The sequence below is a fragment of the Pelophylax lessonae genome, assembly GCF_965119305.1.
Source record: "Pelophylax lessonae genome assembly, chromosome: 3".
Lineage (NCBI taxonomy): Eukaryota > Metazoa > Chordata > Amphibia > Anura > Ranidae > Pelophylax > Pelophylax lessonae.
Genome location: NC_138770.1, coordinates 157,969,676 through 157,995,486, shown reverse-complemented (window position 1 = coordinate 157,995,486; position 25,811 = coordinate 157,969,676). Strand labels below are relative to the sequence as shown.

At 44.0% G+C, this 25,811-nt stretch overlaps 1 protein-coding gene across 1 annotated transcript in view; it reads left to right on the top strand.

Annotated features, from left to right (window-relative positions):
• The window catches only part of TRAPPC12 (trafficking protein particle complex subunit 12), a 313,601-nt gene that overhangs the window by 29,838 nt on the left and 257,952 nt on the right, over positions 1 to 25,811 (top strand). The window contains exon 3 of the mRNA XM_082251892.1: positions 8,623 to 8,739. Within this exon, the coding sequence (XP_082108018.1) occupies positions 8,623 to 8,739 (117 nt within the window). The remainder of the gene's footprint in view (positions 1 to 8,622; positions 8,740 to 25,811) is intronic.

Below are 25,811 nucleotides of genomic sequence, written 5' to 3'. Positions count from 1 at the left end.
CCCCTTTTTAGGAGAGCGTCTATTTGGAGCCAACTTAGATGAGATCATTAAGGATCTCACGGGTGGAAAGAGCACCTTTTTACCGCAAAATTTTAAAGGTAAAGGAACTCGTCAAAGACGAGGGCCTTCTTTTTCTGCTCACAAGAGGTTTTTTCGTCCCGCGGGTGAAAAAATTAAGTCCTCCAAAGCTCCTGCAGGAGGCGTCAGGGGTCGTTGGTCGGGCAAGCAAAAGCCCGCCCCCTCCAGACCTGAAGATAAACCGTCCAAAGCCTGAAGGTGCGCCCCCACCCATAACTGGGGTGGGGGGACGTCTTCGCCGGTTCCCGGATCCATGGCTTTCCAGAATCCCGGACAAATGGGTTTGCGAAGTCATAAGGTCAGGGTACAAGATCGAGTTTCGATCTCTCCCACCGGCGTGATTCTTCCCTTCCAATATCCAACTATCCCCGGATCGTTTAGAAGATCTGCGGAGAGCAGTCACAGATTTACTACAACAAGGAGTGGTAGTCCACGTTCCTTGGACAGAACGGTTTCAAGGGTTTTATTCAAACCTATTTACAATACCCAGGAAAGAGGGCAAAGTGCGTCCAATTCTGGACTTAAGGGCACTCAATTCTTTTGTCAACATAAGAAGATTCAGAATGGAGTCCATTCGCACAGTAGCAGCCTTCCTGCATCCAGGGGATGTCCTAGCGTCCATAGACATCAAGGACGCATATCTTCACATTCCCATTTTCGCAGGACATCAGCGGTTTCTACGTTTTTCCGTAGAAGAGAACCACTATCAGTTTGTGGCGTTACCTTTCGGTCTCGCCACGGCTCCGCGGGTCTTCACGAAGGTGTTGGCCCCAATGTTGGCACTTCTGCGCCAAAGAGGCATATCGATCCTTGGTTACCTAGACGATCTTCTGCTTCATGCAGAGTCTCCTCGGACCTTGCTACAAAACATAGAAATTACTATGATTTCTTTACAGGAATTCGGGTGGCTGGTGAACCAGCAAAAGTCATTTCTGGTTCCCACCCAGAGGCTCGAATATCTGGGTCTAATTCTAGACACAGTCAGGACAAGAGTTTTTCTTCCGGTAGGGAAACTCCGAAAGATTCAATCAGCAGTCCAGTTGTTACTGTCCAACAGCTGGTCTTCCCTTCGGACTTGCATGAGGGTTCTGGGGTTGATGGTGGCTTCGTTCGAAGCAGTCCCATTTGCCCAGTCCCATACCCGAATTCTTCAGCAAGAGATTCTTCTCAGATGGAATCGGAATCCGGAATCCCTGGACAATCAGATCCGATTGAGCAAACAGACCAGAGAGTCTCTGGTGTGGTGGCTTCGGTCTCCGATGCTCAGCCAGGGAAAGTCATTTCTGCCAATATATTGGACGACAGTGACCACGGATGCCAGTCTATCCGGATGGGGAGGAATTCTCGGTCAGTTATCTGTCCAGGGACTTTGGTCCCCGGAAGAATCCAGGTTACCGATAAATGTATTGGAACTGAGAGCGATCAGACTTTGTCTGATTCACTGGACCGAGCAGCTCCAGGGCAGCCCGGTTCGGATCCAGTCGGACAATGCCACGGCCGTGGCTTATGTCAATCACCAGGGGGGCACCAAGAGTGTCCGAGCGGCCAAAGAAGTGGCTTGCATTCTTCGCTGGGCGGAACGATTTGTTCCAGCAATCTCTGCGGTGTTCATTCCGGGGGTGGAGAATTGGCAGGCAGATTATCTCAGCCGTCAGACTCTGGATCAGGGGGAATGGTCCCTCCATCCAGATGTTTTCCACCAGTTGTGCCTACGGTGGGGCACCCCGGATGTGGATCTGTTGGCATCACGATTCAACAGGAAAGTTCAGAGATTCGTGGCTCGCTCCCGCGATCCTCTAGCAGAAACCGCAGACGCACTGATCGCCCCGTGGGGGCAATACCAGCTAATGTATGCCTTCCCTCCTCTCGCGTTACTGCCAAGACTTCTTCGCAGGATAGAGGAGGAAGGAATTCCAGTAATTCTGGTAGCTCCGGACTGGCCTCGTCGAGCTTGGTACGCCGACGTGGTGAGACTGGTGGCGGACGTCCCGTGGAGACTTCCTCTCAGGGAGGACCTACTGTCTCAGGGACCGATCTTCCATCCTGCTTTACGATCGCTGGCTTTAACGGCCTGGCTATTGAGACCCAGGTGCTGAAGGACAAGGGATTGTCAGCTTCAGTTATTCCTACTCTAGTTGAAGCAAGGAAAGCGACTTCCAGAAAGATTTATCATCGCACATGGAAGTCCTACATTGCATGGTGTGAACCTTTGGGGTTCCGTCCTCGGTCTTATTCGATTAGTCGAATATTAGCTTTTCTGCAACAAGGGGTTGAGCAGAAACTGGCCTTGAGTACTATCAAGGGTCAGGTCTCAGCATTAGCTATCTTCTTTCAGAAGCCTTTGGCTACTCATTCCTTGGTGCGGAATTTCATCCAGGGGGTGCGACATCTGGCTCCGCCAGTGCGCGCGCCGTTACCCCCCTGGGATCTTAATTTAGTGTTGTCGGTTCTTCAGAAACCTCCCTTTGAAGATATTAGGGAGATTCCTCTACCTACGTTGTCCCAGAAGGTGGCCTTCTTGGTGGCTATTACTTCTGCACGCAGGGTGTCAGAACTGGCCGCATTATCTTGTCGTTCACCATATCTGGTGGTTCATAGAGATAAGGTGGTTCTTCGTCCGAATCCATCCTTCCTACCAAAAGTGGTTTCAGAATTTCATCTGAATGAAGAAATTGTATTACCTTCCCTGTGTCCTAAGCCCAGTCATCTTCGGGAGTTTGCTTTACACTCCTTGGATGTGGTCCGGGCGATCAGGGTATACTTGAAAACGACAGACTCGTTTCGCAAGACGGATTCACTTTTTGTGATCCCAGATGGACCCAAAAAGGGGTTGCCTGCATCTGCCGCGACCATTTCCAGATGGATCAGACAGACGGTAGTACAGGCTTATTCTATTAAGGGTCGGGAGCCCCCGTTCCCTGTTAAGGCGCACTCCACTCGGGCACTTAGTGCGTCATGGGCCTTTCGCCATCAGGCGTCAGTGGTCCAGGTGTGCAAGGCGGCTACCTGGTCGTCGGTGCATACCTTTACAAAACATTATAAAGTTGATGTAATGGCATCGTCTGATGCCTCGTTTGGCCGCAAGGTTTTGCAGGCCGCCATTTGAGGAGACCAGTGGTCTACCTCGAGGGTTTTTTCCGTTGGAATTTTTATTTGAGTCTCATTCTTTGTTTATAATGAGCCTTTAAAACTTCTAGTTTGGCACCGGTTGGGCCTTCTAGATTGGATTTGATTTTGTCAATCCCACCCCTCATTTGTGGCACTGCTTCTGGATGTCCCAGCTCTTGAGAATCAAGAAGACTACGTCTGTCAATGAGCGATAGAGAAAAATGGATTTTTGTAAGATCTTACCGTAAAATCCTTTTCTCTTAAGCTCATTGACAGACGTAGTACCCGCCCCTCTATCATTGGGTTGGGTTAAATTCTCTGTTACTGCTTTAGAACAGAACTGATTCCCTGTAGCAGAGAGAGGGAGGATATACCCTCAGGGACTGCCCCTAAGGTGGAGCCAAAACGTTTTGTCTTTCTGCCTAGTCCTACTCCTGCGGAGACAACATAACCCAGCTCTTGAGAATCAAGAAGACTACGTCTGTCAATGAGCTTAAGAGAAAAGGATTTTACGGTAAGATCTTAGAAAAATCCATTTTTTTCTAAAACCTGCTGACTAAATTCTAGTGGAACCAATTGCCTTCAGAAGTCGCCTAATTGGTAAATAGAGTCCGTCTGTGTGTAATTTTAATTTCCGTATAAATACAGCTGTTCTGTAAAGCCCTCAGAAGTTTGTTAGAGAACCTTAGTGAACAAACCACATAATGAAGGCCAAGGAACACACCAGACAGGTCAGGGATAAAGTTATGGATACATTTTTAAAGCAAGGTTAGGTTATAAAAAAATATCCCAAGTTTTGAACATCCCACGGGCACTGGTTCAAACCATTATCCAAAATTGGAAATAGTATGGTGCAACTGCAAACCTACCAAGACATGGCCATCCACCTAAACTGACAGGCTGGGTAAGGAGAGCATTAATCAGAGAAGCAGCCAAGAGGTCCATGGTAATTCTGGAGGAGCTGCAGAGATCCACAGCTCAGGTAGGAGAATCTGTCCACAGGACAACTATTAGTCATACACTCCACAAATCTGGTCTTTATGGAGGAGTGGCAAGAAGAAAGCCATAAGAAGTCCTGTTTGCGAGAAGCCATGTGGGGACACAGCAAACGTGGAAGAAGGTACTCTGGTCAGAAGAGACCAAAATGTAATTTTTTTGGCCTAAAAGGGAAAACACTATGTGTGCCGGAAAACTAACACTGCAGATCACCCTAAAAACATCATCCTCCCCAAGAAACATGTTGATGGCAACATCATGTTGTGGGGATGCTTTTCTTCAGCAGGGACAGGGAAGCTGGTCAGAGTTGATGGGAAGATGGATGGAGCCAAATACAGGGCAATCTTAGAAGAAAACCTGTTCGAGCCTGCAAAATTCTTGAGACTAGTGCAGAGGTTTACCTTCTAGCAGGACAACAAACCTAAACATTCAGCCAGAGCTACAATGGAATGGTTTAGATCAGGGGTGTCAAACTCAATTTAATTGCGGGCCGCATCAGCATTATGGTCACCCTCAGAGCCTGGGCCGGTTCTATCTGTAGCCCACCACCATCAGAAGTCAAGAGCCCCCACCCTCCCTTACATCTCAGTGCATCCCCTTTACCATGTGCACAGCTAAGGGTTTGGGTTTAGATACACTTTAAGCATTAAACGCATGGGTAATAGCCTGTAAAACGGAGTCTAGAAAGTATCGGCTTCAGCAAGCATTTGACAAGCTTGGAGCAGCTTTTACGAAGCCTTTAACCACTTTACGTCTGCCTGCGGTAATATTACTGCGGCAAAGTGGCTCCTTATCGTCTGACGACATAGTACTACGTTGTCAGACACTCCCCTTTCTCGCGCCGCCGGAGGCTTGCTCCCGCTGTATTCAGTCACAGCGGGAGATTGCCGCTGCTCTTCCCCGATCGTCGGGGATCTAGTGTGGAGATCCGCCTGCTTGTGTAAACACAAGCGGGCGGATCTCCTAAGGGACAGGCAGGGTCAGATTGCAGGGTTCAGCATAGCTGAACCCTGGATCCGTCCTTGTGTCACATATAATAAAATTAACCCCTTCCCTGCCAGTGTCATTTTTACAGTAACAGTGCATATATATAGCACTGATTACTGTAGTAATGTCACTGGTACCCCCAAAAGTGTCAAAAATGTCAGTCAAGGGTCCGATCTGTCCGCCGCAATGTCGCAGTCCCGCAAAAAAAACGCAGATCGCCGCCATTACGCGTTAAAAAAACTTTGTTAGTAAACGCAATAACTTTTGCGCAAACCAATCAAAATACGCTTATTGTGAATTTTTTACCAAACATAGGTAGCAGAAAACAAATTGGCCAAAAATTTAAAAAAAATTTGATTTTTATATTTTTTTGGGGGGAATTTCATATAAAAAAAATGTGAAAAATATTGTTGTTTTTTCAAAATGTACGCTCTTTTTTTGTTTATAGCGCAAAAAGTAAAAATCGCACAGGTGATCAAATGCCACCAAAAGAAAGCTCTGTTTGTGGGAAAAAAAGGACATACATTTAGTTTGGGTATGGCGTCGCACGACCGCGCAATTGTCAGTTAAAGTCGCACAGCGCCGAATCGCAAAAAGTGGCCCAGACGTAAGACAGCTAAATCCTCTAGTGGTAAAGTGGTTAAAGCACTCTTCAGCTTTTTACCTGCTAATGCAGTGGCTGTCAGCTATGCAGGCAGATCAGAACACAAAGAGGTTTGTGGACTAATATACACAAGTGAATAATGCTTCACTTTTAATAACCAGAGGTGTTTCGTGCCTAAATGGTTTTCGGGTTCCTACAAGAGTTACTCTCTAAAGTATATCTAAAGCCAATTTTTTTTATTTTTTTTATTTTTTAATAGGAAAGAGTTAAAACTGCGTTCAAATTTTTTTTTTTTTAATTTTTTTATTAGGGAGATTTCCCTTCTGTAGACTCGACGTGAAATGAGAGGATGTCTTTCCAATGTGAAGGAAATCGCCACGTAGTTGTCACATTAACAAGTGCCCCACTTGAAGATTTCCCCTCTATTCCTGTCCTGGTGTCAATTTTGAGCATTAGCTCTTACTTTTATTCCTAGTGACATTTTGTGATCAGGACAATTGGAGCAAATCTCCCTATCGGGGACACAGCCAGCATTACAGACCTGGTTCTTAACCTTCTTAGCGGTATTCCCGAGTGTGGCTCGGGGTTAAATTTTAGAGCCGAAAGCGGTAACCCCGAGCCACACTCGGGGTACCGTCAGAAGCATCGCTGGATCCTGAAAGCGGGGTTACTTACCTTGTCACCGGGATCCAGCGATGTATCCCGGCGGTGTCTAGCGGTGGATCTTCCTCCCGATCCTCTCCGTGCCCCGGCTTCCGTCTCCTGCGACGTGACGTTCGCAGGGGGTTGGAACCGGCGGAAAATTCTAATGTAAAACACACTGATACAAAGCAAAATAAAAAAGAAATCACATTAGTTTGCCCCCCAGTGCCCTTTCCTGCAGTTTTACTGTAATATATATATATATATATATATATATATATATATATATATACACTTTAACTTTTTTATCGTTTTTTTATTATATTATAATTTTATGATTTTGTGTTTCAAACTTTATCATACCCGTGATGTTATAAAGAAAAACGCACTGTAAAAAAAAATATGCTAATAGTTGGTTTGGGCTGCTCATTCTTAAGAATTACATGCAAAATAATGGTACCGCTTTCAGCATCTAAAATCTGAAAGAATCATACCGCCAGGGAGGTTAAACCTTCCCACTCTATCCAAATTTATTTTAAATAAATTATTATTTTATTAATGGACATATAGGGCAACACAGTGGCTAAGTGGTTAGCACTTCTACCTAGCAGCATTAGGGTTGTCAGTTCAAATCCCAGTCATGACACTCCCTGCCTGGAGTTTGCATGTTCTACCTGTGCCTGTGTGAGTTTCCTCTGGGTACTCCAGTTTCCTCCCACACTCCCGACATGCTGGTAGGTTAACCACTTCAGCCCCGGAAGGTTTTACCCCCTAATGACCGGGCCATTTTTTTGTGATACGGCACTCTGTTGCTTTAACTGACAATTGTGCGGTCCTGTGACACTGTACCTAAATAAAATTGATGTCCATTTTTTTCCCACAAATAGTGCTTTTTTTTATGGTATTTGATCACCTCTGCGGTTTTTATTTTTTACGCTATAAACAATTTTGTAAAGAAAAAAAATATTTATTTTACCTTCTGCTTTTAAACATTCCCAAAAAAATAAAAAAATCCAATTTCTTTATCAGTTCATACCAATTTGTATTCTGCTACATTTTTTTTGGTAAAAAAATCCCAAAAAGCGTATATTGGTTTGCGCAAAGGTTATAGCGTTTATATACTATGGGTTAGATTTATGGATATTTTTTTTTTTTTTTATGGCGGCGATTAGCGGAACTGCGACATTGCAGTGGACAAATCTGACACTAAGTGACAGTTTTTGGGACCAGTAACACCAATACAGTGATCAGTGCTAAATAACATGCACTGTTACTGTGCAAAGGACACTGACAGAGAAGGGGTTAACATCAGGGGCAATGAAGGGGTTAAGTGTGCTCCTAAGAAATGTTTTCTAACTGTAGGGGGATGGACTGACTGCAGTAGGAGAGAGATCTGTGTTCCTGATTACTAGGAACACAGGCTCTCCCTTCCTGTCTGACAGAAGAGCCGTCTGCCTTGTTTACACAGGTAGACAACTGTTTTTATCAGTCTCCTTGACAATCTCGGGAGGCCACCGGTGATTGCGGACTGGCTCCCTCTGTGTCTAACCGCAGCTGGAGCGCGGCTCCGGCGGTATGCGTGTGCCCCTAGAGCCTTAAAGCAAAATCATGTACATGTACGTGATTTTGCGCTTTAAGGGCCGCCCTGCCGCAGTATACGTACGGTGGGCGGTTTGTAAGTGGTTAATTGGCTCCTTTCAAAATTGGCCCTAGAATGTAAGTTAGGGACCTCGCATTGTAGGCTTCTTGGGGTTAGGGACTGATGTGAGTGTATACTATATGTGTAAAGTGCTGTAATAAATAAAATAAATGACTTCCGGTCAATGCCATGTGTTCCTGGTGCTGCTTTCTTCTCCTTTTATTCGAAATCCTTCTACTCCTCTTCCTCCTACCACAGCTGTCGTGATCTGGAGCAGTTGTGCGTGTAAACCAACCAATCCGCTTCTATCCTTCATTTTGAAAGTTTAACGGAACAAGTTGAGGATATGAGCTGGTTACTATGCAAAGATGTTCTCGTTTTGGTCTGCTCCAAAGACCAAATCATTTAATAAATGCACTCCTATGTATGTATGATCAGTTTTAATAGTTGAATGATGCTGTATTGGGAAGCAGTATTGCTTTGGTCCATTCCATGGGTATAAAATGAAATCACACTAGTTGTAGCTAACAAAGCGCTTGCCTAAGGCTTATATTACTTTATGTTTCAGGGAGATGCAGTACGGGATCTCATGTTGCGTTTTCTTGGCGAACAAGCGGCCTTGAAAAGACAGGTTCTCACCGCCAACTCGGTAGAGCAGACCTTCCTGGGGCTTAAACAGCTTCTTGTAAGTATCTGTTGTTTCTCACTGAATTCCTATACAGCCCGATATGTAAAATGTACTACTCCCTGAAGATTTATTTTTCCTCTTCCAGTGGCTACTGCTGCATTTATAGAGTGTCTGTCTGTAATGAATCTATCCTCCTTTTTCCATTCTCGTGCTATCCTGTCCCTCTGTCTGTCCTTTCAAGTGGTGAGCAGCCTGCTATATATTGGGGTAGGGCTTGACAAACTTGCCTTGCATTTAGGAGCCAGCTTTTTTAAATTAACAAATTATGCGGGTGGAACATGTAACATGTTCCCGAAGGTGAACTTATCCTTTTAACCCTTTCAGAGCCAGAGCCGTGTTTTTGCATTTTTTGCACACATTTTAACTACCTCCCACCCGGCCATAGTACATATACGGCCGGGCGGGAGTCTCGTCCTTCTGAATGGACGTTCCGGAACGTCCTTCAGAAGGAGAGAGATCGCGCCGCCGCGGGCACGCGCAGCGGCGCGATCTCGATGTGCCTGTGTCCCTCGGACACAGAGCGACATCATTCGGCAGGAGGGCCCTGTGATTGGCCCTCCTGATCACATGACGGCTGTGTCCAATCACAGCCGTCATGTAATGTAAATAGAGCCGTTGTAACGGCTTCGATCTCTTCTCCTCCTGACAGATCCTGTCAGTGAGGAGAAGATCAGAGGATCGGTGCTGCTGCGGGGGTGATCAGTGAGTATTTCTAATTACTCACTGATCACAGGGGGGGTCTGTGCTGGTAATCAGAACATTGATTACCAGTGCAGCCCTGGGGGGGGGAGGGGTGCCACTAAGTCACCAGGGATGCCCACCCATGACCACCAGGGATGCCCACTATGGCCACCAGGGATGGCAAGCAGGGCTCAGAGAGCCCCCCAGTGCCCTCCCTATCAGTGTTGCCCACCAATGGCATCTATCAGTGCCGCCCACCAGTGCCCATTATTGCCCACCAGTGCTGCCTATCAGTGCCGATCAGTGCCCCCCATCAGTGCCGATCAGTGCCACCCATCAGTGCCGATCATTGCCGCCCAACAGTGCCACTATCAGTGCCCATCAGTGCCCATCAGTGCCGCCAATCAGTGCCCATCAGTGCTGCCTATCACTGCCCATCAGCGCTGCCTATCAGTGCCCACCAATGCTGCATATCAGTGCTATCTATCAGTGCCACATATCAGTGCCCATCAGTGCTGCATATCAGTGCTACCTATCAGTGCCCATCAGTGCTGCATATCAGTGCCACCCCATCAGTGCCACCCCATCAGTGTCTCCTCATCAGTGCCTGTCAGTGCGGCATCATCAGTGCTCATCAGTGCAGGAAAAAACATATCTATTTACAAAATTTTATAACCTAAACAAAAAACTTTTTTTTTTTTTTTCAAACTTTTCAGTCTTTTTTTATTTGTGCACCAAAAAAGAAAAAACCTGACGGTGATCAAATACCACCAAATGAAAGCTCTATTTGTGGGGAAAAAATGACATAAATTTGGTTTAGGTACAGCGTTGCATGACCGCGCAATTGTCATTCAAATTGCAACAGCGCTAAAAGCTGAAAATTGGTCTGGGAAGGAAGGGGGTTTAAGTGCCCTGTATTGAGGTGGTTAAAAAAAAAATTTTGGCCTGAATTACATAAAACCCCTAACATTATATATTTTCTGAAAGCAGACACTCTAGAAAACAAAGTAGCGGTAGTTCCAATGTCACACGATATTACCACAAAGGTCTAGGAAACCCAACATTCCAGTAAAAAAAAATACTATAAAGGGTAGTTTCAAGGGGCACAAAAAAACAGAGTACATTACCCAATTTTTTGGTAAAATATAAAAGGGAAGGTTTTACCAAGTTGATAGATACTCAACATGTCAAAACTTAAACATGTCAGTTCCCCTATACTTTCCATAGACCACGCTTTAAAAGCACCTCTTAGGTGATCATCTTGGCATTACAAAGGAGGTTTTGGTGCTAGAATTATTGCTCCGATTCTGGTGTGCATGGGGATATGTAACATGTATTGCAATCAACCTTTTCAGGCATAGGCGTTCCACCGCGTGTGTTTTAATGTTTGAACGTGCGTATATGTGGGGTGCCTCAAATTTATTTTTTTTTTTTGGGGTGGATTTTATGTGCTTGGGTGTAACTTTAACTTTTTACTATTACATTTTTTTTTTTCTTATCACATAGGGGACAAAAAGTCCCCTATGTGATGATTTTTTTTTTTGGTGACAGGTGCTCTTTAATGAGACCTCCAGGGTCTAAAAGACCCTGCATGTCTCCTCTGTGCTCCAGTGAATGTAATGTATGCACATCGCACTGCATTACAGTCCTTTTCGGCCTTGATAGCTGGGGAAACTGTGAACCGGGACAACTAGAAGGGAAGAAAAGCGGATGTGTCTCCTCTCCTCCCTTCCCTCTACCCGTTGGCACCCGTTATGCCAGTCCCAGGCCTGCAGGTGGGCAAGCACAGCCCGGGATACATAGTGAGGAAGCACGTGTGTGGAGAATGCAAGCGGCGCACCAGGTGCCAGCACAAAACTTCTGGTCACCGTGGCGACCTGGTGCCTGGGGTTTGTCGAGCCCTGTATTAGGGGCTTTTGCATTCCCCACTTCCCGGCCGCTTCTTGGTCGTTTTCCCCACTTACCAGAAAACTATCTGGTCTGCCCTCCTCACAGGCAGGAAGTCGAGTGAGGGCAAGATGGCCTTCACTCGACTCTATGGCCTTGGAGGACCGGAGCAATGTCAAACATTGTTTCCTAGCAACAGATTTAACCACTTAAGCCCCGGAGGATTTGGCTGCTAAACGACCAGGGGGTATTTTGCAATTCGGCACTGCGTGACTTTAACGGACAATTGCGTGGTCGTGCGATGCTGTACCTAAACGAATTTGGCGTCCTTTTTTTCCCACAAACAGAGCTTTCTTTTGGTGGTATTTGATCACCTGTGCGATTTTTTTTTTTTTTTTTTTTTGATCATGCGCTATAAACAAAAAAAGAGCGTCAATTTTGCAAAAATAGCAATATTTTTCACATTTTTTTATATGAAATTCCCCCCAAAAAAAATGTAAAAATCAAAATTTTTTAACATTTTCGGCCAATTTGTTTTATGCTACCTATGTTTGGTAAAAAAAATCGCAAAAAGCGTATTTTGATTGGTTTGCGCAAAAGTTATCGCGTTTACTAACAAAGGGAAATATTTTTGTTGTTTTTTTTTTTAACGCGTAATGGCGGCGATCTGCGATTTTTTTTTTTTTGCGGTACTGCGACATTGCGGCGGACAGATCGGACCCTTGACTGACATTTTTGACACTTTTGGGGTTACCAGTGACATTTCTACAGTAATCAGTGCTATATATATGCAGTTACTGTAAAAATACACTGGCAGTGAAGGGGTTAACTTTATTTGAGAGGGAGGGGCTGTGTGTGTCCCTAGGGGCATGCTTTCTACTGTGATTGGCTGTGGCTTCAGCTGTATGAACGGTGATCAACGGTTCTACATAGTAGAACCGTATGATCATCTCTCATACACAGGGGAGAATGACATGACTTTCTCCCTCTCCCCCGCCGATCGCAGAGTGGCCGGCGGACATCGGGTCCGCCGGTCACACGCGCGGGGGGGTCCGTGACCACGCGGGAGGGCGCCTCCGGGGGCGCACGCTCGCTCCATAGACCCTCACAAGCAAGCGACGTAGACCTACGTCAGTTTGCCTGTGAGGGGCTGACCGCCGACGTAGATAGTCGTGCGGCGGTCGGCAAGTGGTTAAAGAGCCCATTTTTTCATCATGAAAAAAATGACTCTGCTTTTAGTGTAGATGTAAGATCTGAGGTCTCGCATCAAAGAGGTCCTGTCATGCCTATTTCTATTACAATAGAAATAAAGTTAATAGGAATAAAAGTTATCAACATTTTTATTTTATTTTTTTTTTAAACTGTGTAAAAATAATAGATAAAATTTATAGGAAAAAAATAAAATTAAAGTGCCCTGTCCTCGTTAGCACGCGTGCAGAAGCGAGCGCATGAGCAAGTCCCACCCACATTTGTAAAGGGTCTTTAAACCACACATGTGAGGTATTGCTGCGATCATTAAAGCGAGAGCAATAATTTGAGCCCTAGACCTCCTCTGTATCTCTAAGCTTGTAACCTGTAGAAATGTTTTAAAATGTTGCCTATGAGGATTTTTAAGTACCATTGTTTGTTGCCATTTCGCGAGCTTGCGCAATTTTGAAGCATAACATGTTGATTATCTATTTACTCGGCATAATATTATCTTTCACATTATAGAAAGAAATTGGGCTAACTTTTACTGTTTTCTTTTTTTTTTTTTTTCGAAAAAAGTGCATTTGTAAGACCGCTGCGCAAATGTAATTAAAAAAATACTGAAACAATCTCCATTTTATTTTCTAGGGTCTCTGCTAAAATGCTAAAATGCTTGGGGGTTCTAAGTAAATTTCTAGCAAAAAATTATTTTAACTTGTAAACAACAAGTGTCAGAAATAGGCCCGGTCTTAAAGTGGTTAAAGCTCACCCCACACTTTACAATCTGATCATTCAAACTTTGTGCAACCAAGTTTCACTTTAACAAATGTAATATTAGGACCTATTTAAACTATCCAATCTGGCAGGCCCTTGTGCTACATAGTTAGTAGATTTGAAGGGGATTGTACTAATTTATACTGTAATATGTGTGGTGAACTAAAGTGTAGCTATGAAGTCTATCAATGTTTTCACCCCAAATCCACCCATTTTTCACGTAGGATTTATTTAGGAAGATGCGTAAGTCTTGTGTAAGGTTGTGTGAATTTTGGTAGAAAATGTTGATAAATGGACCCCTATATAATTTAATCCCTGCTTTGCACAGATTTGCAGAATACAACGATATTGTTTTCAATAATATGCACCATATTTATGTTTATTAATATATGATACTCAAAAAAATAAAGTAAAACTTTAAAAACACTTCGAGATCTCAATGGGGAAAAAGATAATGCTGGATATGTATGCTGATATGGACTGGGTAATGTGTTAGGGATGAAAGAATGCCACATCTTTGATGGAAATGAAAATTATCAACCTAAAGAGTGCATAATTCAAAGACACCTCGAAAATCAAAGTGAAGAAATGATGCAGCAGGAGGAACCCACTGCACCAGCGTATGGTCAGACAATGGGTCCATGGATTTCATCCCAATACCTTATGGCAGTCAGAGTGCCTTTGTCTAGCCTGTAGAGTTGTGTGTCCCTCCATGGATATGCCTCCCCAGACCATCACTGACCTACCACAAAAAACTGGTCATGCTGACCGATGTTAAAGGCATTCTCCACGGCTTCTGCAGACCCTTTTATGTCTGGCACGCGCTCAGGGTGAACCTGCTCTCATCTGTGAAAACCACATTGCGCCATTGGCGGACCTACCAATTCTGGTGTTCAATTGCAAAGGCCAATCAAGCCCCACTGTGCCGGTCAGTGAGCACAGGGCACATTAGAGGATGTCGGGCCCTCAGGCCACTGTCATAAAGTCTGTTTCTGATTGTTTGGTGAGAGACCTTTACACTAGTGGCCTGCTGGAGGTCATTTTGTAGGGCTCTGGCAGTGCTCATCCTGTTCCTCTTTGCACAAACAAGCAGATATTGATCCTGCTGATGGGTTATGGACCTTCTATGGCCCTGTCCAGCTCTCCTAGAGTAACTGCCTGTCTCCTGGAATCTCCTCCATGCTCTTGAGACTGTGTTAGGAGACACAGCAAACCTTCTGGCAATGGCACGTATTGATGTGCCATCCTGGAGGAGTTGGGACTGCCTGTGCAACCTCCTATAGGGTCCACATATCCCCTCATGCTACCAATAGTGACACTGACCCTAGCCAAATGCAAAACTAGTGAAAAACAGTCAAGAAAATGAGTAGGGAAAACCATGGCAGTGGCCTCCACCTGTGAAACCTTTCCCATTTTGGAAGTTGTCTTATTGTTGCCTATCTAGTGCACGTGTTAATTTCATTAACACCAAAATAGCTTAAACTGATTAACAACACCCTCTGTTACTTAACTGACCAAAACAATATCCTAGGAGTTTAATTGACTTGATGCTATACTCGGATTAAAAAATGTTCCCTTCATTTTTGGAGCAGTGTACATTCTGTAACTTTTTAATATAATATATGGACATCCTATGATTTCTGTTCTACGTAAGTCCTTTACTGCAGACAAGTCCCACATCAGTGAAGAGAAAGTAAAGAGTATAAATGCATGAACGTAGGCATGACAGCCTGGAAACTAATATATCCTAATTGTAAGCTGAATATTCATAAACCCTTGATTATAGGCTCCTACTTTCAGGTGATTGGACACTGTCAAGCTTTTAAGAACATGGCCCCTGGGCACCTCCCAGATAACCCTACCCCACTCTGTGAGTCTTCAGTTTTTTGCTGTTTTCCTAAGGTAATGGAACTATTCTCCCTTATGGAGACATCATGCTTAGCTTAATTACCATAGTTTTTATTTTGTCTTCAGTTTCTTAAATTAACTCTTCAATCAATGAAAGCAGTGCCTATAGATCGATGCAACCTCCATGAATCCTTGGGAGCCATATCTGGACCCCATGCCATGGAGGTGGCCTATAATTTTTGCTTTTGGCACTGCAACCTGCATAGGCACTTATTACAATTCATCATTCAAAGCTTATTCTCAGGTGGAAGACCAGGTGTTGCATCATACCACTGGTCGTACACTTTACCCCAGTTTCGCCCTAGACCCATAAGCTGGCCATGCAAGAAAAAATGTTTCTTTTGAAAATCGTAACAGAAATTTTCATTCAAATTTCACACCATTAGTGAGCCGTAGCAAAGTCCGATTTTCATGCGGCCATTGAATTTGAGTAATCGTGCATGTTGGAAATGTTTTGAAAAACGAATCGCACTATAAATATAATTGAAAAAAAAAAAATGCACATGAGCTGTAATCTGGAAAGAAAAGAAAATTCCTGACTACAAAAATTTTCTGTAGCGACATGAGGTGAAACTGAAGGCTTGGTTGGTCAAATTTCGAAATCAATAGTGGTACCATCAGATTACAAAACACACAAATTTTCCTGATTTTTGAAAGAAAATTAGTTCAGAATTCCACCCATGTATGGCCTGCATTAGTAAGGTACTCTGGCTCTACTCAAAGGTATGTGCATACTACTTTCAGACACACTTACCCTATATTCCCTAGTCCATGCGTACCCACAGGGGAATACCCTCCCCTATAGCTTTGTCAGAAACCAGGTGAAAGGGAGCCACAGCGAAATCTCAGGTGAATAATCGCTCTCCAGAAGGCAGGCGCAACACTCAGAGTGACAATGCTTTCTTTGCATCAGAGCAGGGCTTGATATCTCACACCGGTCTTTGCGTCCAATTCTAGTTCCATTTCAGACATTCAATAAGCAGCCTACTCAACAAAAGCATATTTCTTTATCGTACATCACGGGACACAGAGCAGGTAATAATGACTTTCTGGGTTCTACGCTACCTTTAGGTGAATAGACACTGGCAACCAATAGACAGGAAGTTCCTCCCATATAACCCCTCCCATACAGGAAGAACCTCAGTTTTTTTTGCCAGTGTCTTGAAGGTGGTGGTCATGGCTGTTAAAGCTCTTCAATCCTAAGAATGATGTCCTAGCTTATGGGCATTCTGATCGGATCCATTCGAATGGCTAAGCGCTAAAAGGGTGGTGCCCGAGCCTCTGCTAAGAATACCCGAGGTTTTGCCTTTAATGTGACCCATCTGGGCACTGGACCATGATAAATGGAACCCTGGTTATTTATTATCCCAAGGAATTTGCCAGCAGGGTGCTCTACAGGTTCAAGGGTGTGGACCCCATTAAAAAGGGAGACCCGTTCCTTGAAGGTCCAATGACTGACAAAGCCCGCCGTGATGGGTGAATTTTGGGTCCCCTAAGGATCCTGCGGCAGGACTGGTACGTTTTTTTCCCTCCTTTAAATAAAAAAAAAAGAGAGATCTGTTGTTCTGGTCTCTCTCCCAGTGGCCACTGGGAGCAGTGTACTGTTCATGCCCTGTGTACTTATCAGGAGTATTGGACTGCAGTGTCTCCTCCAGCCACTAGAGGGCGCAGGTTCGCTCAGTATGGCCTACTTCTGTATAGACAGGAAGTAGGACGGCCATTTTTGGTGGACCATGTGGGCAGAAGGATCAGCAAGGCATCTGAGACATAACTTCAGCCCACGGCTACATTTCTATGGGAGAACTAGGTGACCAGTCAAGGTATATTTGTATACTTACTGCTTAAACCGGGGGGCTTGTACAACTGTCTTGTCGATACACCCCTGTACGGGTATCAGTGCACTTTAAGGAGTTATGTCTCCAGAATAGCATGCATTTGGTCTGCAGGAACCTATTTCTAGGCTGTTTTAAAGCAGCATTTAAGGCTGTATTGGAGCCTATATGCGTATCCTGAAAAATTTGTTGGGGCCAAGTGCAGTTGAGCTGGTGCAGCATAGTAAAACACATGCCTGCATACTTGCCTAAAACACATGCCTGCATACTTGCCTAAAACACATGCCTGCATACTTGCCCAAAACACATGCCTGCATACTTGCCTAAAACACATGCCTGCATACTTGCCTAAAACACATGCCTGCATACTTGCCCAAAACACATGCCTGCATACTTGCCTAAAACACATGCCTTCATGCTTGCATAAAACACATTCCTGCTTGCTTGCATAGGCACATGTTTGCATGAGCACGTGCTTGCCTGAACTCATGGTTACTTGCATACATGTTTGCATAAATGCATGGACACGTGTTTGCCTAAGCGCATGGTTGCATACACGCATACTTTAAAATTGCGTGGATGCATGTTTGCATGGGTTCACAGGTTTGCTAGAACACCTGTTTGCATAAAAGCATATTTGTATAAAACGCATGCTTACATGCTTCCATAAATGCCATAAACGCATATTGCATAAAAGCATATATGCTTAATTGCCTTGAACTGCATGCATATATGCCTAATTGCCTTGAACTGCATGCATATATGCTTAATTGCCTTGATCAGATAAAAAGTTGGAATCCTTACTTAAAGCTTCCTTTGCCGTTGCTTGCTCTGCTGTTCAACCAGCTTTAGCGGCTATAGGTGTTTGCCAATCCTTAAAGGATCGCTTTAAAAGGGTGACTAGAAGTCTGCCTATTCAGGGGGAGTTTTCTGAAGATTTGGCGGAGTTTCCTCGCGCCTTGTGTTTTGCAGGTGGATGCCCTTCAGGGTTCTATCCAACAGATTTCCAGAGTTGTTCTCTCTGTTCATATGTGCAGGGTACTATGGCTTAAAGTGGTTGTATCCTCACAAAAAATAAAATAAAAAAAACCCTGCAGGACAAATGCATAATGAGCTAGGATGCATCGCCCCGAACGAAGCCCCGACACGGTCGCCTGGACACTGAGCGAGCTGTCATGTTCTTTCAGCGTCTCTTCCGGGATCGGTGGCGCCGGAGCCGTGATGACGTCACTCCCGCACATGCGCACGGGAGGTCACTTTCTGGCAAGGAACTCTGAAGGTCTCTTTGGTGAGGATCTGAAAAAATACATCCAGAAAATTTTAGGTGGAAAATGCACATTTTTGCTTTTAAAAGAAGGATAAAACCTCCATGTTTTAAAGCTCCAAGTGTTAAGGTACCTTTTCGGTTTTGGGTTCAAATCTCTGTTTGCCCAGTAAAAAGGAAGTCCTTGTCCCAGGCCCTGGGACATTTGTGGGTACAGGGTGTGATTGTGGAGGTTTCAACCAGCGAAAGGTTCATGGGTTTTTACTCCAATCTCTTTGCAGTGCCAAAACCAAATGGCGAGGTAAGACCTATTCTAGATCTCAAATCTCGGAACCAGTATCTGATTGTTCGGTCTTTTCGCATGGAATCAATCCACCCCGTGGTAACCTCTCTAGGAAGAGGAGATTTCTGGCTTCCATAGATGGCAAGGATGCATACCTCCATGTACCAGTTTTTTAGGCTCCCTCCGAGGTTTTGCGGTTTGCAGTAGGACAGTGCCATTTCCAGTTTGTAGCTCTACCGTTTGGTCTGCCTACAACTCCCCAGGTGTTTACAAAAATCTTGGCCCCAGTGTTAGCCTTTCTAAGGCCCCAAGGCATCTGTCATTGCTTACCTGGAGGATTTACTGTTAAAGCATCGTTCAAGCTTAGGGCAAACACAAGACGTGTCTCTAACGATCCAGTGCCTAGAGGATTTGGGTTGGATTATCAATCTTGAGAAATCGACCTTCAAGCCCGTTCCAGTCTTTGAATATCTGGGTCTGGTTCTTGACACAGTTCAGGCAGAAGTTTTTTTGCCGTCAAAAAGTTTTGTAGCCCTAAGATGTCTGGTTCGGTTTGTAGGGAGGAAAGGATTTCCATATGTCTCTTGCTCCAGGGGTCAGGCAGGATCTGTCTTGGCGGATGGTTCTCATTAACCTAAGCGAAGGAAAATCTTTTTTGCCAGTTACCTGGAAGGTTGTAACCACAGACTCCAGCCTGATCGGCCGGGGGGCTGTCTTGGAGGGTCTTTCTGTCCAGGGGACTTCGTCTCGGGTAGAGAGACTCTTGCCCATCAACATCTTGGAAACCAGGGCAGCCCATTTGGCGCTGTGTCATTGGACAACCAGGTTTTGGGGGTGTCCTGTCAGAATTAAGTTTGACAATGCAACCCTGGTGGCTTATATCAACAATCGGGGGGGGGGGCACACCAGGAGCCAGTTGGTTCAGAAAAAGGTGAACCACAGACTGACATGGGCAGAGAGGTATGTTCCAAACAAATTTCCCATCATGGTCGCCAATTATGTTACCCAGAAGATATGAGATTTAATTTACCTCAGAGAATATTCGGGTTAAATGAGAGTTCTTTGACCATGAGTGAAAGCTTCAAAACAGCCATATTAGTTTTATTGGTATATAGCCTGAAAGCCTAAATTTATTTACAACAATCTATCTATAGTACATCCAAAAATGGAAAATATTCCTAGTTTAACTGAACACATGTAGCGCTTGGGATTCAAATTATGATAGTTCCCGCAAGACAGACAACAAATACTACAAACAGTATTTACAACCCATTATTGGTATATATCCCCTGGCTTATATGATATTTACAAATTACCCACAATAGCCTTATTTAAAATGCCATGTATGTATAAGCATGGAGTTAGGTTACCTTTTCACTTCAGGGGTGGGCATTTTGTCTGCCGTGTGTTCCCACACAAAAGATAGAAGGCATGTATACATTTTAAGTGTGAGAGAGATAGTCCATAGTTACCAGTTGTTCAAGATTATATGGTCTCAGGTCCATGGCTTCCTCCTTCCTCTCTGCTCACCTTGCAATAATATACACCTCTATCCCATAGATTTGTATAGGGCTATTCTGGTTGGCTCAGCTATCCTGCCCTGTTCCTCCCTCTGGGCGTATCTCGTTCAGGATTGGACAACTTCCTCCTCGCCTAGCTTAGCATAATTCAGCCCCTTGCTAACCCCTCCTCTCTGTTGGAGGGATAATTTAACTTCACCTTTTTGGTTTGCTCTGAAATTGAAAATTAAGATATGCAAGGTTCATCTCCGTAGCACATTGTCCAACCCTTCAACAGATTGCATATCTTTACTGAGAGTTCTTTGATATGTAGGCTGAATTTAAGGGCGGACATGACATAGTCTATTCATCCTATAGCATAGGCCCCAGGATGTCTGGCTCTCCGAAATTTAATTACAGGGTGATACTATCAATATGTGTTTAAATGTAAATAGCAGGTTGGCATTTCAAACTGACTTTTTAATCAAGTTACTATTGCCTGCAGACTGAAGTCACACCACTTCATATAATTGATAATCATATCAACTAAATGTAAAATCAAAACTCAATATCTCGTACATATATATATATTTAGACCCATTTATATACAGTCACTAATGGAGATTTATACATAACTCCTCATCAGGCAAGGCAGTAATGGAGATTACACATAAACTCATAAGGCAACACATGTTTGTCAGCAGTATTCATCCCGGTTGTGGACGATTGGCAGGCAGACTAAGTCCCCAGCAATTTTGTCCAGGGGAATGGTCCTTTCATCTCAAAGTGTTTCAGCTGATCTGTCAACATTGGGGTACCCCCAACGTAGATCTATTGGGATCTAGCTTCAACAACAAGCTGGACAATTTTGTGTCCAGAACCATGGATCCGATTACTATCGGAACAGATGCCTTAGTGACCCCTTGGTCACAATTCAGCCTGATGTATGTATGCATTTCCTCCAATCCAACTTCTGCCACGGTTGTTGGGTAGAATTCAGGTGGAAGGGACGCCGGTGATCCGGGTGGCTCCTGCGTGGCCTAGGAGGCCAGAGGTTGCAGAGGCTGTGAGGGAGCCATGGTTGCTTCCATGTCATCCAGATCTGCTCTCCTAAGGTCCCATATTCCATCCTGCTTTATGGTCTCTGAATTTGACGGCCTGGCTATTGAAACCAGAATCTTGAAGGATCGGGTGATCTCGGGCTCGGTTTTGGCTACATTGATAAATGCCAGAAAACCCGTCTCTAGGAGAATCTATTATAAAGTTTGGAAATCCTATATCTCTTGGTGTGACTCAAGGAAATGGCATCTTCACAAGGATGTCATTGGTAGAATTCTTGCTTTTCTTCAGGTAGGGGTGTACTTACAATCGGCAATAGGGACCATTAAAGGTCAAGTCTCAGCCTTGTTGGTTTTTTCCAGAGACCTTTTGCGACGCACTCTTTGGTGTGGACATTTATGCAAGGTGTGATTTTGCATGGTTCCGTCAATTAGGCCACCCCTGTGTCCTTGGGATCTGAATCTTGTACTCTCGGCGCCACAGAGGCAGCCCTTTGAACCTATCAGGCAGATTCCCTTGGTGTTATTTGTAAGGATATTGGTCTTTTTGGTTGCTATAACCTCGGCTAGGAGGGTCTCGGCCACTAATTCCATTTTTGATCCTTCATCAGGATAAACATGATCTTTCGGCCTCATCCACCCTTTTTGCCTAAAGTAGTATCAGGTTTTCACCTAGACTAGGATATAGTTCTGCCTTCCTTTTTTCCAAATCCTCAGACTCCAGAGGAAAGATTGTTGCATTCACTAGATGTGGCTTGTGCAGATAAAGTCTATTTTAAGTCATCTGCTCTAATCTGTAGTACCAATGCCTTTTGTATTGCCAGAAGGGCCTAGGAAAGCCCAAGCCAACTACTTCCACTATCTCTAGGTGGATTTGTCAAGTCATTGTTTAAGCATATGACTTAAAGGGTAAGATTCCGCCTTTTAAGTTAAAAGTGCATTCTACCAGGAGGGTGAGTGCTTCTTGGGCAGTGCATTATCAAGTATCTATGTGTAGCACCCTCTTAGTCGAATGCTAGGTAAGAGAGTTTCATTTTTGGCTCTCTCTGCTTACCAGGAGATCAGCAGGTAAAACATATGTGCACTCTGCTTATCAGGGAGCAGGATTAATAGTTAGGTCTACTCACTGTGCCCAGTGTGTGATTTCATCTGGTCTCAGGGAGTGTCCTCTGCTGATCCAATGGGGGGGCACATTGGAGGCTGAAGGAAACCTGACCAGTGACACACAGGCTTTTAGTAGTGTCCCAGGGGGTGGCACAAATAGTGGTGCATTATGGGACAGGTTATAAAAAGCCACAGGCACATGAGGTAGAGGTCTTTGGATGGGAAGCCAGGTCCCAGGAGGAGGCGGTCACAGGCAGTCGGCCTGGTGTACCAGGGGCATGAGACTGAACCCAGAGGTCCAGGAGAAGCTCACTACAGGAGTTGGGGCACAGCAGAATCTGGAAAAACAGTGTCCATGGGTACAGAGGAACTTGCCCAGGGGTCTGCCCTGGAAGGTGATCACTCCAGAGTGTAGAGACAGTGGACGGTTGTCAGCGAGCGCAGAGAGAAAGGGGGTACTAGGGGAGTGCCCTGAAGAGAAATGTAATGCAAACACTTACTTACATTATCTTCATTCAAGTAGCAAAATGAAGCAGCGGCCTTGCTGCATTCTCAAGTTTAGAGTCCTCAGCATTGTGAATAGTTAACAGTTGGAGTATCCCACTCATCCCTTCTCCCATCCCAATTACAATAAAAACACAAAAACAACTTCCCTTGGACTGATCTTTGACTGAGGCAAGAACTTAAAGTACTAAGGTTTCTGATTGTAGTTGCTACGGGTAACCCAGGGGAAACCTTAAAGTGTAATCTTCAGCAGCCCCCTAGGGGCAGTGCTACACATGGCTCAGATTTGCAAAGCTGCTACTTGGTCTTCAGTTCATATCTTCACATGGTTTTATCAAGTGGATGTTAGAGCCCGAGAAAGGGCTCAGTTTGGTATTAGCGTGTTGCAAGCAGCACTATAAGTTCCTATTGTTCTTTGCCTAGAGGCAGTTATGGGCTTCTGTGTCCCCTCCCCTCAAGGGCATTGCCTTAGGACATCCCAGATAGACCTTAATTTAGAGAGTAAAGAAAATCAGCGCTCAGCTCCTTTTAAAGCGATGGACCACTCAAATAGATAAATAAAGGAGTAATAAATAACGAAGAGAATTGATGATCAGTGGCAAAGTCCGATCACAATACTTAACCACAACCACAAGTAAAGGAAGAACAAATACTTGATATAAGATGATATATATGCCAACATCAAAAAACAGATCGCGAACTTAATAATTTTTAGAGAAGTGTCAATAAAGCATGGTAATACAAGTGTTGAATAAATATGAGGGTGATAATAAATATTGTAAAACGATGGCTAAAAAAGTGACAATAGTTTAATCTTCTATAGGCAAAGAATATTGTTAAATGATCACTGAAAAAATAAATATATGACAGTGATCCAACTTCTGTAAACAAGTGATGAAGTGGTGTATCAAAAGTGATGAAAGAATAAGAAAAAATAAAAATCACTTTAGAAAATGTGGCAGTGATTTCAGCTGCTTATGACAATCATGAAATCCAAATCCAGTGAGAAAAAAATATATACAAAGAATCTATAAATCCTGTATAATAAATAAAAGTGCTAATCTAAAACGTAGTGCTGTGAAGTCCATAAGAGATATTCAAACAGTTAATTCAAGTGAATAAAGTGCTATAGTGCTGGATAAGGTGCTAGAAAGTCCATAAGAAAGTCTTTTAACGGATAGTTGCAGTGAATAAGGTGCTCAAAAATCCAATTTAAAAGATCAGGTGACTAAAAAAGTGAGATGCAGCTTCTGATAACAGCCAGGTGCAGGGGTGGGTGAGCTAACAATCCAACATTAGGTGTAATGGCCGCTCACCTCCATTTACACTCAAAAGAGCGTTTTAGATGTAATCTTTTCACGTCTCAGACCTCTCAATCTTCTCCAATGGATGTAATATTTATATCTCCAAACCTTATATAATTTATTCAAGGTAGATATCAACGAATCCCAGCACAGATATATCATAAATTCTTTCCTTATTTAGACGATTTCCTTATTAACCTACAATATTTCGATCAATCACTCCAATTGGGATATAAGGGAGAAAACTCTCATAGTGTAGTAGTTCAAGGGTAAATTTTTAATAAAAAAAAATGCAGATCACTTACATTTAAGCAAGAGAAAGTGCGCAGAGCAAACACAAAGCCGCCGATGCGGTGAACTCCGATACTTCCGGTCTCGGCCGTAGACCGGAAGTGACGTCAGTACGACTTTTTCCGACGCGTTGCGCTACAAATCACGTAGCTTCTTCCTTTTTGATTTTTTATTTTTTTCTTATTCTTTCATCACTTTTGATACACCACTTCATCACTTGTTTACAGAAGTTGGATCACTGTCATATATTTATTTTTTCAGTGATCATTTAACAATATTCTTTGCCTATAGAAGATTAAACTATTGTCACTTTTTTAGCCATCATTTTACAATATTTATTATCACCCTCATATTTATTCAACACTTGTATTACCATGCTTTATTGACACTTCTCTTAAAATTATTAAGTTCACAATCTGTTTTTTGATGTTGGTATATATATCATCTTATATCAAGTATTTTTTCTTCCTTTTACTTGTGGTTGTGGTTAAGTATTGTGATCTGACTTTGCCACTGATCATCAATTCTCTTTATTATTTATTACTCCTTTATTTATCTATTTGAGTGGTCCATCACTTTAAAGGAGCTGAGCGCTGATTTTCTTTACTCTCTAAATTACTGTGGTATGTGGTGAAACTACTAAATTGGCTGTTGTATCCCTGGTGTTCCACTGCATTCTATATCTATCAACTTCTTCATATCTGGCACGTCTTATACCCAATTTTAGCGCATAGGTTTACTCCTTCTCTATTCCAGATAGACATTGCCTGCTCTGTGTCCCGTGATGTACGCTAAAGAAAATAGGATTTCTCTTACATCCTCTGACAGACGCAGCTCTCAATGCTTCTTCACTAATGGGTACTGCGCCATCTACAGGAATAGACTAGGCAGTGAAAAGTTTTCACTCGACACGCCTATAGGGGCACATTACCCCAGACACACTGCTACTAAAATCCAGTTTCTTGCTGCCTAGTTTAGGAGAAGGACCTAGGTTCCCTGCTGGAACTTCGGTCTCCGTTTTTTTTATTTTCTTTTGAAAAATGTTTGTTTATTTCTCTTTAATCACTATATAGCTAGTGTCAGGGGGGTCCTCCTGGTGAACTACAAACGACAGCCTGGCTGAGGTTTCGCACTGGATAATCTAGTTCCTTATGGTCTCCCAGCCTGGCCACCGAGCGTGCGCAGGTTGTGGTCCGCCCAGGCCTCAACGACAGAGCCCTGGTGGATGGGGACGAGCCTGCGAGTAGATGCTTTGTTGGGAAGCATCGACCTGGAACGCCCTGATTTGCAGCGTACCCCTTCTGGCTGGCAGCACCCCCACTCAGGCTGGGAGGCCAGCTGTTTCGGAGCGGAGTCCCCTGGTCCATGATATGGTGACTGATGCAACGTCCCCTGTGTCCCTGGGACAGACCTCTGAGGGGGAGATGGGGCCCACTCCTGGGGATAACAGGGCTGTGTCTCTCTGGAAGATCTCCCAGGCCTGTCAGGACGG